General features: G+C 56.5%; 1 protein-coding gene across 2 annotated transcripts; it reads left to right on the top strand.

The window, feature by feature from the left end:
• The first annotated feature begins 250 nt into the window (after positions 1–250).
• LOC119095870 (DNA-directed RNA polymerase III subunit RPC5) lies at positions 251–9,464 on the top strand. Of its 2 annotated transcripts, none has more exons than XM_037218732.1 (11): positions 251–344; positions 2,154–2,331; positions 2,955–3,056; positions 3,541–3,692; positions 4,652–4,845; positions 5,226–5,413; positions 5,765–5,972; positions 7,101–7,303; positions 7,622–7,785; positions 8,654–8,732; positions 9,280–9,464. In XM_037218732.1, exons 2-11 carry the CDS (start codon positions 2,272–2,274, stop codon positions 9,451–9,453), a joined length of 1,524 nt encoding a protein of 507 aa, XP_037074627.1. In that variant the 5' UTR covers positions 251–344; positions 2,154–2,271; the 3' UTR covers positions 9,454–9,464. The 2 variants fall into 2 exon arrangements, with proteins under 2 accessions (XP_037074627.1, XP_037074628.1); XM_037218733.1 differs by lacking the exon at positions 251–344 and adding an exon at positions 372–449.
• The last annotated feature ends 2,342 nt before the right edge of the window (positions 9,465–11,806 follow it).

Here is an 11,806-nt window from a genome sequence, read left to right as displayed (position 1 = left end):
CTACAAACACGGCATAATGCCTGCAGAGCTCCAGTAAACAAAAAAGATGGCCTACCAATTCACATAGAACGCAGACATTCAATGGACATCGATATCGATTAGGGTCGGTCTCAGTTCGCACTGTTTGTTTTGTATGAGCAGGCTTAGAGGACAAATGCTACGCGCATCTGCGTCACTTATACCTATTTGAAACATATGCGTCAGGCATGTAGTACATGTAAAGACAGATATGCCGCGTGTATTACGAAATATCGCGCAGCCTGTTTACTCGCAGGACGATTCTGAATCAATTGAGTTTTAATGTTGCTTGGGTGGTCAGTAGTTCGGCCTATGGAGCGTTGTAGGTAGGTCGGCACGGTTGTATGTTTTGCAACACTAGTATTATAATTTGCCGGCACGCAATCCTTGGCAGGACGTCTGTGGAGACGGCCAGGAGGTCTGAACAGCGGGTAGGTAATTTAGGCTGCAGCACCACCAACGACTGCAAGTAATGTACATGCTGACCGCGTCTGGCACAGCAGTGGCATTGTAGTAAAAATTTCACCTCGTGTAGTGCAGATATGAGCACCCCAAGGCTGATGCTGTCAGCACCAAGTTCAGCTCATCAAATTTTGATGGCTCAAATAATTGTGATGTTGGAAAGATTCTTTGAGCTTGAAATACTCTGAAAGCATTTTACTGTGAAAGAATTATTGAACAGGTCAGCCCAAATTGGCATAGCCTGAGTTTAGGGCGCACCAAAAATCAGCAGAATTTGGCCCTGCCTGAGTTTGGTATATGCAGGCATGAGGTTTAGCTCATCAATGTTGCAGCCATCTGGTGCAATGCATGGATTTTTTGCACAATGGGCACCACACAGCATGGTTGGAAAGAGTATGGCAATAATTTCCATCTTGGGAACACTTTTTTTAGTTCACTGCACCAAATGTGTATTCTGATATTGAGAATGGATATTCTATTCAGTAAGGCATCACTGCAAGGAGCCTGAGTGATGGTAACATATTTTGTGGTATCCTGGTATTTTATAATGGTATGAACTTTGAATTGATCTGAAATATTGATATTGCTCATGCCATTTGTTTCTTGACAGAATTTGATGTCTGGTGATAGAAAGTAAGCTGGGTAGTTAGGCTACCATACAAATTGGTGTGGAGTTTGAATTAAGAATTATAATGTTAGAGAATTATGATGTTGAAAAGGCAATTTCAGATGAAAATGCCTTTAGCAAGTTTTCAGGGCAATATTAGATGAGAGATCAGCACAATCTGGTCTTGTCTGTGCTTGGCAAATGGGAGAGTGAGGCTCAGCACACCTGTGCTGGGTAGACATCCAGCACAGGTGATGGGCTGCTTGCAGGCTTGTATGTTGGTTGTGTGTGATGACATATGGCACCAAGTCTAATTACAGAGATAGTGTTATTAAACCAGCATGTAACCAAGATGCAGTTGTTTCAATCCTTTTCTGGATACTGGTTTCCATTACCTAACCAGTTAAGACAAGAGTATTGAAGAGCAGTCAATGGTGGTTGCTCATTGAACAACACATATAGGTTTATGCATGTCTGATTGCTATAAGTGACATGTGTGGGCACTGCATGACCTACAGCATTCAAAGCATAAGTGACATGTGTTGTATTTCTGCTGAATTGTTAGCATATTAATGAAATGACAATGATGGATAAAGGGAGAGGTGGGTTGAGGGGATGACAAATAGTTTGGGAATTTGCTCAGGGATGACATATTGGCATACAGTGGAAATATGATGGATCATAAAGGGTCCAGATGTGGGCAATAAATGTGCAAGTATATCAGTAAAGCAGCTGGGGTTGATCATCTTTATAATATTCCCTGACCTCCAATAAATTCTTGCTACCACATAATGCTGGCATCAGCTGCAGGAAAAGATTAAGTGTGATAATGCCCATCTGACATATTAATTCCATTGTTTCACAAGTTAGTGTGATTGGTGGCTTGTGGTGATTTGGTATGCAGGTTCAAAAGATTCCATACATGTATGTGGCAAAAGGCCAGTCCATAGACATCTAATCTTGTGCTTCTACCCGTTGCAATGTCTTTTTGTAGGACAGTTTTGTCATATGACTCCATTTGGTGGTCATGTTAGTCTGTGCACTGACATGCTGTTCATTATTGCAGGCTCAATTCAAAAACTGTTTTGTATCTTGAGTGAACAGTCTGCACAGCACCCTGGCCACCCTACTGTGTGAAGTGAATCACAAGTGTGTTGATAATTGTAAGGCCATAGATATTCACCATGCAGGCCCCTGTTATAAAAAAGGAAAAGGAAGATGAAGATGATGAAGTTGTCCAAGAGGTAAGACAAGCTTATAACAAAGCTGTGCAACAGTCATCCATTTAGATTTGTTAACTCTTGCACAGTGGTGGAAATGTGCTTGAGTTTGTGTATATTTGGATTCAAACCTTTAGATAGTGAGTTTAAAAAATATTTGGTCTGCAATAAGTATACAGGTTTAATCTACAAAAGTTTAGCCTTCAATAGAACAGGTAGGAGATCAAATAAGGAATTATCAACTGTAAGGCCTGAGTCAACTTCCTGGTGTGAAAACCAACCTGGCTGTGGTTTGTTAGATATTAATGTCCCTTGTCTGTAACATGACAGTGCAGTATCTGCTCTTACTTCCAAAATAAGAAATATGATATGGCATGCATGAATGTCCCAACTGTAAAATACAAGCTCTTGCAAACAAGTTGTGAAGTGCCTAAACCACAGGTTACATCACAATGTTTGCTGGCCATCTAATCTCCATGTGTTGTATGCCTAACTATCTAAAGTGAAGTAGATGGTCTAAAAACCACGCAAAAGTACCACGGTGCTAAATGCAATGAATGCAGTACGTCACAATTGAATCACATACTGAACTCACCCTTCTTGCTTGTACAATCTTCCCAACACATGTGCCGTGATTGGACTTTCAGATGCCAGTGTATCTGTCTAAGGGGCTGCAGGAGAAGCTGTGGGTACTCCAGTATCCAGTGCGGCCAGCCCACATGACGTACGACCATGCCCATTTCCTGGAGGTATGCCACATTCATTTTTGCATGTTGGGTCTCGGCATGTGGGCCTGTGCAGGACTACAGCCCTCTGCATTGACTGCACCAGGCCTCTACATCAGCTGCTACCCTTATGTGAGCTGGTGGGATATTTTTAACAGATAGCAGCATACCTTTTCTGTATCTAGTATGCACCTAGGGCTGCTAGGTAGTGAGCGTGCTTAACCTAGCAACCCTGTGTTCGGCCTCCAGCCATGTTCACGCCCCATCCGATTTTTCCTTGGCGTTGCTGGGATTTGATCCCGGGTGTTTTCGCCACGAGCCCAGCGCTCTACCACTAAGCTAACAGACAAGGATTGCCTTCCGGCGGACTTGTGATGCGGGAGCCCAAGACGGACTCTAGCGCTTGCGTGCGTGTGTGACTGTGCCGGAGCGGCGGGCGGGACGGTTCGCGGTGTCAGCGGCCGCGGCGGCATCACGGAAGCTGACGCCTGCGTCTGCCCGGCTGCAGGCCAAGCTGAAGCCGGAGCAGCACCAGCTGAAGCTGTCGCTGGAGATCAACACGGCCAGCGCCAGCTACGAGACCAGCAAGGGCGAGCAGATAGCCCTCAATGTCGATGGCACGCGACTGACGCGTGATCATAACGACCTCTTCTACGGCGGGTTAGTCGGCCTGCAGCCAGGCGTGCCACGTGCCCCGCCGCGTGTCCCGCTGTGTCGCGCCGCGTACCGTCGTGTCACGTCGCTCTCCGCCGTGTCACGATGCGTCCTATCGTGCAACGCCGCGTCCTGTCGTGTCACGCCGCGTCCCGTCGTGTCACGCCGCGTCCCGTCGTGTCACGCCCCGTCCCGTCGTGTCACGCCGCGTCCCGTTGTGTCCCGCCGCGTACCGCTGTGTCACGCTGCAGTTCGCCGTGTCCCGTCGTGTCCCGCCGCCCAGGGTGTGTTCACGCCCTGAGCGGCAGCGACCCGGTGCCCCATCTTTATCATGACAATGTGACAATGTGACGCGGTGACGTGGACTGCCACGTAGGTAACGGCACACTGGTTGGTTTGGTGATTTGGTTTTTAAGGGCGCGTCAGCATCGGGGCCATTTTGGGTTACGGCACACTGATTGAATGGTGTTCTACCACTTCCGTCAGAACACGGTGTGAAATGGTGTTTCCGCCAGGAAATGTGCTCACACTAACTGAAGCGTCTTTGTGAGATTTGCCATTTAGCTGGACTCCATTGTCTCCTCTACTGATAAGACAGTAGTATTAGCCTTATTCCTCTGAGAAAAAACGGGAGAATGTAGATGTAGTTGACTGATATTTCGGCAACATGTCCTTATCGAAATATCAACCTAACTTTATCCCCATTATCCCGTTGTTTCCGAGGAATAAGGCTAGTGCTAGTGTCTTATCTATGTGAATAATGTTCCTCGCTAATGTCCTCAGCAACTTACGTAGTCGTCTCTACTGCGCCAAGCGCGTATTTGACCCCATCTTGATTGGCCGACGTGCGGGGCTTGCTGGCTTCGTTCCGTGCGTCCCCGTGACGGCCGCGCCATGCCCCGGCCGTGCCCCCCCCCCCCCCTGCCCCCTTCCCCGCCGTGACGCGGCGCCGTCCGCCCGGCCAGCTCCGTGATGGACCGTCAGACGCTGTCCTCCACGCTGGTGACGCCGTGCTCGCGCCGCTACTGCCTGGGCGTGGTGTCGGACGGCGAGCTCCACCTGTCGCCCGTCGACGCCGTCGTGGCGCTGCGCCCCAGCTTCGACTACCTGGACCGCGGCGACAAGAAGGGCCGCCAGGAGGCGCGCGAACTCGGCGAAGGTGTGTCGGCGTCATTCCTGCTGTTATCGTCGATGTTTTCGCTGCGATATGTGTTGAATTTACTCAATTACACAGCAAATCGGTGTGCTATCGCACTGCTGTCAGTATTAGGGAGTGAGTGTCGGGGTGTGGGTAGCGCAGTATGGTTGGGCGGCGTGTCTGGGAAATCAGCGGTACGGGATCGATTCCCCGCGGTGCCAACCCTTTGTCGGGGTGAGAGGCAGGCGGCGTCAGTCAGCCTCAGCTGCTGAATGCATGGTAAAGCCGCAACGACAAAAACGGCAATGCGTCAGAGTCTGGGGTCTCTGCGCGCGTGTGTGAGAGAGAGAGAGGGGGGCGGCGTGTCGTCTACACCCGGCTCGTCGGCCCTCGTCCCTCAGATGTGTCGGGTGACGAGGACGAGCCGGACGGGCCCAGCACGGAGCGTGTGACGGTCAAGTTTGCTCGGCCCGAGCCCGACCGCATCAAGCAGGCTCGCGAGCGCTCCTACCAGTACCTCAAGCGCAAGCAGGACGAGCAGCCCTGGGTGCCCACCACTGTGCACAAGCGCTCCAGCGCCAGCAGTGAGGTGGGCTGCCACCGCCCGCCGCGCTCCGGCACACGAGACGTGTGCGCGCGCGCCGGGTGGCGGGGGTGGCGGGGGTCGGGGGTGGTGGCCTCTGACGATCTCGGGTGTGGTCGACATTTGCCAGAATTGTTTGGGTTGGACAATAAGGTATTTGGGCGGTGTTTCGGATGTGGAAGTCATGCTGTTTGGGACATTGCTTGTCAACGTCTGTGCCGCATTGACAGATTGTACAGTATGAAAATTGTTTGATTGCACGGTGTGAAAATTGTCATTACATAATGAGATGGCGGGCAGAGCTGCGCACGTATCACCTCATGGTCTTGTATCGATGCGATCGTCTTCTTCCGCTAGACGGAGTGGCAAAAGCTGCTCTGCTCGCGGACGGACGACCTTTCCCTGGCGGCCACCATGGACCAGGGCGAGTACAAGCAGCGCCTGCTCCCAGAGCCATCTGTTGAAGACATTACCAAGCGTGGTTTACAGAATGAACAGCAGATGTCGCTGCGCTCACTGCGCGGCCTGCCACTTGCCGAACAGATTCGTGCGCTGATGATAAGGCGTAAGTGGTTTTCGTTGGCTGTCGTAATGACATCGTTAAGCTGGATATCTTATGTTTTGTTACAATTCGTAAGGAACCCAAGATCGCGTCTTCTTCGATTCTTGTTCCGGCGTGCCACCGAGTTTTTTTTTTACTAAGATCGTGTTGGACTGCTTAGAAACCTTTTTGCAGCCAGCCCTCTTGTAGAAGTAAAATCGCGCTGCTGGCAGTAGTTATGTTTTTGAATGAAGCAATGGGCACAATGAGATTATGTCAGTTTTGAGCACTGTAGTTTGGATCGACAAGACAGCAGTAATAGCCCTATTCGTCGGAGAAAAACCAGGAGGATGGAGATATAGATCCTGGCTTTTCTCTGAGGAATAAGGCTATTGTTACTGTCTTACATATGTGAATAATGCTCCTGGCAAATGCACTGAACAACTTACGTAGTCTAGGTTGAAGAAATACTAGAGTTACGCATATACCAACGTTCTGAAGCTGGCAGGGCAAGCAGTGTGAGCGGTTCCCAGTCTTAGGATGACAGGTCGTCATCTCCATTTGTTGTTGAGCCTCCATTGGGGTATCGTGGCATGCACGTCTGTAAAGGGTACTTCGGTTTACGTCGTGGTCACCTGTATCATACCCACGACAAGTACGATCCAACCTGACTTTAACTGCTGCCTTCCCTTACTGCACGTCGGCACTTTACTCTCCCCACTCTTAACACTGTCCATCTCTATTTGCCATTGAAGATGTGCCAGTTCGGTGCTCCGCTGCCGCGTGTCCCCCGTCTCCGCTGGCAGTGGAGGTGCGCACGATCGGTGCGCTGCTGCTGCTGTGTGACCCCTCTCTCCGTTTGTATCTCCTCCATCTCGCCGTCGGCAGTGAAGGTGTGCCAGTTCGGCTCGCTGCTGCCGCTGCTGCCGCGTGGCCCCTCTCCCGTTTGTAACACCATCCCTCTCGCCACCGGCAGTAAAGGTGTGCCAGTTCGGCTCGCTGCTGCCGCTGCTGCCGCGTGGCCCCTCTCCCGTCTGTGACACCCTCCATCTCGCCGCCGACAGTGAAGGTGTGCCAGTTCGGCTCGCTGCTGCCGCTGCTGCCGCGTGGCCCCTCTCCCGTCTGTAACACCATTCCTCTCGCCACCGGCAGTAAAGGTGTGCCAGTTCGGCTCGCTGCTGCCGCTGTTGCCGCGCGGCACGGCGCCCGGTGACGCGGTACGCGTGCTGCAGCAGACGGCCCAGCTGGTGCGGGGCCTCTGGGTGGTGCGCAGTGATGTGCTCTACCCCAAGGGCGGCCAGACGCCCCGCACCGGCGTCCCCAATGACCTGCTGGCCCGCGGACGTGACTACATGGTGAGCGTGGCCGGCCGGACGCCCGCCCGCGGCTGGCCGTTAGAGGTCCCCTGTGGCGGCGACCACGACGGCTCTCTCTGTCTGAGTCTGTAGCCGCTGGGTGCGGCTGCAGCTATCTGCCCCGGTGCGCGTGGCCACTGTCGCAGGACAGCGCGGCTGTGGCTGTTCCAAGTTATCAGTACCTGCGGGGCTGCCCTGTTTCACAAACACCCGCATCTGTGCCGCCCTCCTCGGGCCGCTGCTGTGGCGCCTCCCTCGGGCCGCCGTTGTGCCGCCTTTCACGGGCCGCAGCTGCAGCACCTCCCCTTGTGTCGACAGCTGTACCAGTTTACGCAGCGGACGTTCGTGGGCCGTGCGGAGCTGGCTGAGCAGATCCGCCTGCCGGCCGAGGACGTGCTGGACCTGCTGCAGCAGGTGGCAGAGCTGATGCCAGGCCGCGGATGGAGGATGCGGCTGAAGCCGGACCCGCACCACGAGCGCAGGTCAGTGCGCCGCCGCCCGCGGCGTGCACCCCGCCGGTCACGAGGTCACCGCCGCCTCGGGCAGCTCGCCTCCGCCCGGGGCGCGCCCGCTGCCGGGCACAGGGTCACCGCCGCCTCGGGCAGCTCGCCTCCGCCCGGGGCGTGCACCCCGCCGGTCACGAGGTCACCGCCGCCTCGGGCAGCTCGCCTCCGCCCGGGGCGTGCACCCCGCCGGTCACGAGGTCACCGCCGCCTCGGGCAGCTCGCCTCCGCCCGGGGCGCGCCCGCTGCCGGGCACAGGGTCACCGCCGCCTCGGGCAGCGCCTGCTGTGTGCTGCGGCCGGCGCTTGCACACGTGGAAACGGCGGTGGGATCTGAGCCACGATTGGTGCTGTGAAACTGTACTTAGGCTGCGTGTACCGCGGTGCTAGCGCTAAAGGAGCAGCCGCGGGTGGGGGAAGTTAAACTTTGGCTGCCGCCGCAGCCTCTCATGGTGAGTCATGTCTTGGAGAGGGGCGTTTGGCTCACCAAGCTCTCCATAGCCCTGTTCTTCAGATGTGAAGACCGGCGTGGTGCCAGGCCGGGCAGCGCTGTGTCTGTGTCTGGTCGCTGTATCTCTGTGGCCGCTGTGTCTGTCTGTGGCTGCTGTGTCTGTCTGTGGCCGCTGTGCCTGTCTGTGGTCGCCGTGTCTGTCTGTGGCCGCTGTGTCTGTCTCTGGCCGCCGTGTCTGTCTGTGGCCGCTGTGTCTGTCTGTGACCGCTGCGTCTGTGTGCGACTGCTGCGTCTGTCTGTGGCCGCCGTGTCTGTCTGTGGCCGCTGTGTCTGTCTGTTGCCGCTCTGTCTGTCTGCGGCCGCTGAGGCTCGGCCTGACCCCGCCCCTCCGTCGCAGCTTCCCGGACGTGGTGCAGCGCCAGCAGATGCTCTGGGAGGCGAAGCACCAGCAGCTGATGAAGGCGTTCCGGGAGAGTGTGAGTCAGGTTCCCCCCACCGGCACTGCTGTCGCGGCTTAGGCGACGTAATGTCGGCTTCATAACCAGGCATTTCGTGGCTGTTGCGACTCGCTCACCGCTCGTTGCGTGGGTACAGCAGGTGTCTAAGATGCGCGGCATCCTAAACACCGGTCGAGTACATCGGGACGATGGATGCGTAGCTGACTCGCGTTTTCAAAACCCGCGGTGGTGGGGTTGAGTTGCCTTTCCAAATGTACGGGAACCTGATGTAGTGTTTTTCGCTTAACTGCGCGCACTTCCCTGACACACCGAACCCTGCTTCAGCTGTGCGTGACGCGTGTTCAGTATGGTAGCGTTCCGCTTCGTGCTCCCTTGGCTTGCTTCTGGACGCGATACACCTCATGTGCCCATCCAAGCCTGCACGGGCAAAGCCGTGTCTGTCGTCAAAGCTCTGCCGATACCCACCCAAGCCCCAGCTCCCCGCGTTATATTTGCTGGCTGTTGTAGTCCGTTTTGAGTTCAGCTGGGCGCCGCCCTGTGCTGACGCGGTGGGTGGTGTTGGCAGGGTCGGACCGAGGGCGCCGGGCCAGCCAAGCCGCGCCGCCGCCGCCAGCGCTCGCAGCGAGACTCCTTCAGCGCCTCGTCAGACAACGAGTCGAGCGGTGAGGCCGGCTCGCGCAAACAGAGGCGCAACTCGGGCGTGAAGGTGAAAACGGAGCCGGCCGAGGCCAAGAGCTAGCGGCGGCGCGGTGGGAGGAGTGGGAGGGAGGGGGGGGGGCCTGGGGTGGTCTGAGCTGACCGGAGCGGGGGGCGGGAGATCAGGAGCTGGCGAGAAGGGGTGGAAAATAGACGGAAGAAGTGAAGAAATGGACTATCGAATAAACTGAGATGCGGACACGTGAAGTGGTCATGCCGGACATGTCCGAGAGAACTGCGATCTGCCCAATGGGAGGCCTGAAGAGGAGGCCAACATCTGACGATGTGGCAGAGCGTGGGAGGTTGGAAACTGGCCCAAACCTGAGTACGGTCTGCCTGACCCGCTGGCGAGAGCTGATCCCACAGGCGTCTCCGGTAAGTCTGCACGGAGAGAGTGGCGACTCGAGCGTCTCCTAGTGTCCCGGCTGGTGACCCGTTTCTGAGTCTGGGATGTGGTCATCCGCTTCTGAGTAGGATGTGATGACCCGCCCCTGTGCCTGGGGTGTGGTGGCCAATTGCTGAGTCTGCGATGTGGTAACCCGCTTCTGAGTCTTGGGTGTGGTGACCCGCTCCGAGTCTGGGATGTGGTGACCCACTCCTCACTGGGATGTGTCGACCCGTTCCCGAGGCCGGCGGGTCGGTGCACCAGCGCAGCACCTCTGACACTGTGACCTCTCGGTGTCCCTCCGCGTCCATGGGCTGAGGGTCGGCGGCGGCAGGGTCGTGACCGAACAGGCCCCTGGGGCGGCGGCCGGCGCGGGGTAGGACTCACTCAGCGGGCGGCGAGGGGGGCTGACGGGGACCACGCCGGGAAGGACGCCGAACGCGAGGCGAGACCGCCAATGGTGTGGACCAGGACATGGGACACCTGCCGCTCCCGGTGCTCGGAGGCGAGGGCCGCCGCTCTGGTTGTGCAGTGTTCACGGGGACACCGCGTGCAGCAGGACCAGCTTGTGGAGACGAGACCATTTTGTTTGCATTCTTGCGGACGCCCACTGGGTGTGCTTGATATACTCGGAATTGATGACGCACATGTGTAATGGTAGATGCTTGTGGCGTACGCGTGTGGGCCAGGGGCTGTCAGTGCGCACCACCCGCCTCCTCCGTCTTCGCCCGCCGGTGAACACGCTGCTGTACAAACACGCTGTATTCTATGACTAGAAACACTCCCAGACGGCGGGGTGCGGCGAGTGGCCGAGCCGCGCTGCTGGAGCGGCCACCCCACCACGGGCCCGACCCCGGGCTTGACCCCGCACATGACCGGCGGCCACACGTCACACGTCACGTGACAGGCTGTGACGGAGCACGACAGAGCGGGCGACATGACGCGACAGATCGGCACTGACCGCGCGACACCTCCGAGACAGTTCACGACGGGTTGTGACAGATCATAACATACCAAAGCGTGTCACGTAGTGGGCTACGATGGGTCATGTAACAGTTCGTGACCCGCGGCAGACCACGCAGACCGGTGCTTGATCAGACCACCCAATTCTGCATTGCGGGCCCGTCCACAGAGCGCGGGCACGGGAATATACGACGCAACGTCGATTCGGTTCAGATCCACGATACGGCTGAGGTTCGGTTCGGATCCGGTTCGGATCCTGTTTGGGACGCGGGTGTTGTGGTGGGCTCTGCTGTCTCCACTCCTCGCTCTCTCCACTCTGCTCTCTCCACCCTTTGCTAACACAGAGGAACTCGTTACTGCTGAAATGCAACTAAACGGAATGGACACATTACGTACTGAGCACGTGAACAGGCTGCAGCGTGGCTTTTCGTTTCGGAGCGCTGGCTAGCAGAGCAAGCTCAAAGTTTGACAGAGGATAGCCCTGCCCCGCGATGGCACTGGGCCCAGCTATCCAGCTTCTCAACTGAGGAAGGCGGGTCACCGGGCGACATCGCTCGTGATGAGAGTTGTCACGTGGGTTGACTGGCGACGTGGCACATGATTGGTGGATTCGGACACCGTCGACGCCTGGTGGCTTGAGCTTCTGATTCAAGCCACCCGATTGGCCACGTTCGATGACATCGCCACGTGATTGGCCAGACTCGGCGTCATGTAGCGACAGGTGTGTCTGACCAGACCGGCCGACCCGACGAGTTGTCTGACGCAGCCTCAAACATGTGCGCGCCGTTTTGACGAAACCTCTCGGCACTTTTACAGGGCTCATTGCGCCGGGTCCTCGTCCCGGTCCCCCCCCCCTCCCTGACCCTTCCCACGCGCAGCCGGATCGGCGGGCCCTCGAGCCTGCGCATGACTCCTCTCCTCCGGCCGAGAAGCGTGGGCTGAGCCGAGCCGAGCCGAGCCAAGCCGAGCCAAGCCGAGCCGAGCCGAGCCGAGCCGAGCCGAGCCGAGCCGAGCCGAGCCGAGCCGAGCCGAGCCGAGCCGAGCCGAG

Source organism: Pollicipes pollicipes, unplaced genomic scaffold (assembly GCF_011947565.3).
Source record: "Pollicipes pollicipes isolate AB1234 unplaced genomic scaffold, Ppol_2.1 Scaffold_4219;HRSCAF=4965_pilon_pilon_pilon, whole genome shotgun sequence".
NCBI classification, from domain to species: Eukaryota; Metazoa; Arthropoda; class Thecostraca; order Pollicipedomorpha; family Pollicipedidae; genus Pollicipes; species Pollicipes pollicipes.
Note: the sequence above shows the minus strand (reverse complement) of the source record. Positions and strands in the feature narration are given on the sequence as shown.